At 40.2% G+C, this 3,760-nt stretch overlaps 1 protein-coding gene across 1 annotated transcript in view; it reads right to left on the reverse strand.

Annotated features, from left to right (window-relative positions):
- The window catches only part of MYOM2 (myomesin 2), a 117,500-nt gene that overhangs the window by 13,400 nt on the left and 100,340 nt on the right, over positions 1-3,760 (reverse strand). Inside the window, exon 32 of the mRNA XM_011968596.1 lies at positions 2,566-2,671. Within this exon, the coding sequence (XP_011823986.1) occupies positions 2,566-2,671 (106 nt within the window). The remainder of the gene's footprint in view (positions 1-2,565; positions 2,672-3,760) is intronic.

Raw genomic sequence — 3,760 nt, forward strand, 5'->3', positions numbered from 1 at the left:
AGATACTTTCAAGACTTCAGTGGTCAATATGTTAAGAATTTGAGATCTAGCCATGTCTAGATGATATATTAATCTCACTTTTGAGTAGGAGGACAAAATCTCTTTTCTGAAGAACATTTTTGCTGAATTCCTCTTTGCCTGCTTCTAACTCATGTTGATTAAGTTTCTAACCTTCCCTTAAAGTGACATCTTCTATAGCCTCTGATGTATTACTCAGCATTTTAAACTAAAGAACAATTGTCTTTGCTTATGTCTGCATTTCACAAAATTCTCATTGCACTCTATTGATTCCATGTCACCCATTAACACAAAATATTCCAGGACCCACAGCACCAGTCTTTGGCAGCTCCATTCCCTGGCTTCATAGGTTTTGTGAAGTGAATTATTTAGCCTCAAATGGCTAAAGTATATTTCAACAAATTTTCCAACAAATTTTCATATTATTCTTTTTTTCAGTTGCTATCTAGTAAGAACGCATTTAGTCATCAAGCAGTGAATTACAATCATATATAATGGCTACCTAATATAGTTTCACATTGTTTAATAGTCAGATAGTAAGAAGTTAAGGTCTTAAAGTTACAGTTTAGTTACAAAGGTGCTAAAGAAATGCCTGTTTTGCTGTATAATGAATTTGTTTGGGGAAGAGAAAAGAGAAATAATGTTACTTTTACAAGTCTGTGGAATTTACAGTAACACCTCCTTCCCTTTGTGTATCTAGGGATGCTTTCTACTGATCCAGGGTCACTGAAGAGTCAGATGCATGAGCTGTGCCCCCATCTGCCTGCCTGTCCAGGACCCATCTCCTCCAATGGGCTTGGAGCTTCTCGGGAGAGCACTGATTAGAACCAGACCAGCCAGCATTCTAATCCCTGCTCTTTCACTTAGCAGGGCTGTGACTGACAAAATGACATGTGTCTCTCCCTGAACCCCAGTTTCCACATCTATAAAATGTGGGCATAAATACCTAACTCCCAGGGCATTTGTGAGGAGTAGATAACAAGCGTTGAATGTGTAACACAAAGTACCTGCTTGTTAACACTAACACGACCTATATCTACACACACATTTCCTGTGTGTTCACACACATACACAGGGCATGTGTTTAATCCTGTGTGTAGACATGTGTTTAATCTCTGTACCTCCCAGACCCAGCACAGTGCATGGCCTGTACTACAAACCCCACAAGGCTGAAGAGGGGGGTGGCCTCTCCCAGAAGATGAACATGTTCACGATGGATGGCAGGACACACATTACAACTGTGTACAACTTACAGCAAGACAATATGCTGTAAATAACAAGGAAGCTCAAAGATGCTGATGATTAATTCTCCTTTTCCAGGGGAAGGTTTGATTCAGCTAGAAACATAGATTTACTCATTGTCCTACAAAATAAATCCTGATAAACAACTATATCACAAAAACACACCAGAGTTCCAGTCCTGTAAGCTCCTGTTATCACAGTCCTTTAAAAAAAGACCCTGCCTTTAATACACTTTCCTAACAAATCCCTTAACATGGGATCTATAGTGACTTCATTTGAGTTTGAATACCAGACTAGTAAACTTAAAAGACGTGCGAGATTCCAAGCACGGATGTACTGACTCCATTACAAGATGAAAGCATAGTATGTCAAAATTGAAATAGGAAAAAAAGCTAAGAACATATACGCTTTCAACACTTGAGTTTACTTACAAATACAGTCACCTAAGCAAATCAGTGATATTAGGGCTGTTAACATTTAGGTGCCTTGACACCATCAAATAATTGGCCTGAACACGTCATCCTTTGGAAAGCGAAGAGATCGATGAAAAGCCACCGTCCCTGCTCTGTCTGTACTTCCCACCCACCTGAAGTCCACTTTTATCTGCAGGGATGTCTAAGGGGTTGGTGACCCTGATGCGAGTCCTGTTTTCGGGGACTCCTCAATTCAGCCAGCGGATTACCTGGTTGTTTCAGATGTTGGCTTGTGCTTTGGCTGGGAAGGAACCAGATCCCCGGGGCAGGGCAGCAGGGACCTGCCCAGTGCTATGGATTGCATGAGAAGTCTCTGGTAGTTTTCTCAGTGACCCGTACCAACCCAGAGAAGCATGAAATACAGAAAACCTTGCTGTGTCTTCAGACTTAGTCTTGTTTTCTTCCTTTTTTAATTTTAATGATTGGGCTTGTTTTGGTCCTTTTACTTTTAATCAAATCTAGTGGGAATCCAACAGACTGGAAATTTGGAGTCTGGTTTCTACACATTATTTATTAGTTCTGCCTCAGCTCTCTGTTCACTTCCAGAGAAAATGTGTGTTACTAGCAAAGCCACCTTTGGTGACTGAGACATTGGAGAAATTTGTCTGTAACACTGTCAGGAATTTCGCCTCCGCCTCCTTCTTTCACGTCCTCCCCACTGCCATGAGGGACCCCTTTCCTGAGCTAAAAGTTGTCATCACTGCTCAAAATTATAAAATTTTGAGAGGAAATGGCAGTGCCTTCATGTTCCCCACGGAACGCCTGGTCCCAGCTGTGCGCCCTGGACAGCCCCGTCTCCGGCATGGCTTCCATCGGCTGCTGTCACACTTACCTGTGTTGCCAGTTCACTTTCATTTCTTCTGTAAAATACTTCATGAAACACTGAAGTCGTATTCCTTCTGGGGTGCAGAGTATCTTCAGTGGAGAAGCAGATTTCCCTGCAGAAAATAAAACATCCTCAGATCTAGGAAAAGGAGTGCTTGCTGTGCGATCACAGAAGGCGTCGCTGCGGCAAGCCCTCCTGTCCCCACCTGCAATCCTGTTCACACGTGTGTCTCTCATAAAGTTGGCCAGGCACAAATTCTTATACTTTATTCCCATGCTGTATCCATTCATTAAACAAGCTCTTATCATGCTAGAATTTTCTGAAAAGCTCTTTGCAGAATACTGTGAAAGACATAGAATTGTCTAAAAAGATTCAGCATTTGCCCCTCAGCAGCTTTGCTTAAGAAAAGGAGGCAAAGTAACAACAGCGTATGGCAAATGCTATGTCAGTTGACCCCACGCTGAAGTATTATAGAAAATCCGCAAAAGGATTTAGCAGGACTCTTTCAGGTGACAGTCAAGGAGACGGGAGCACCTCAGTTGGTTCTTCAAGACCAATGAAGCTTGGGTCAGAGGAAGGAAAGCAGAAGAAAGCCCAGAGGCCACAAGAAAATGCAAGAAACGAGAACACATAAAGTGTGCTTGGAATAAAAATGTAGACTAATTCGATAGAGGTAGGTGATCTATGGGTCAGATGTCAGAAAGGAGAAGATAAGGAAGTAGCATTGATGAACGCAGAAGCGCTGAACTGGGTAGAGATTGTTATCAGATATTCAACCTTTGGAAATTTACATTCACATACAGTTACCTAGAAAATTAATTTACATAATTAGCACAGATAATGGAAAATAAGATGGTCACCAACTGTTGCGGAGGATATTGTAGCAAACAGCCATTTTAAATAGTATTTTTTCATTTTAGTAAGCAACTTGAAATTTATATTATGAATCTTAAAATTATTCTTAGTTTTCTACGTAGTTATTGTGCTTCCAGTTCACTCAAAGAACATATTCCTAAATATTGAAAGAGCCTTTTCTTGCCCAAAGATGTGCATTGTACATTTAAAGTAACGAAAACTCATTAATTTCTCAATAGAAAAGAGCTTAAACCATGATATTGTGATTCATGAAACAATAAGTAATTATTTTCAAAAGTTAATGTGAATGTAACATCTATATAAAACAAAGAAAATTATTATAAAA

Source organism: Mandrillus leucophaeus, unplaced genomic scaffold, assembly GCF_000951045.1.
Source record: "Mandrillus leucophaeus isolate KB7577 unplaced genomic scaffold, Mleu.le_1.0 Scaffold85, whole genome shotgun sequence".
Lineage (NCBI taxonomy): Eukaryota > Metazoa > Chordata > Mammalia > Primates > Cercopithecidae > Mandrillus > Mandrillus leucophaeus.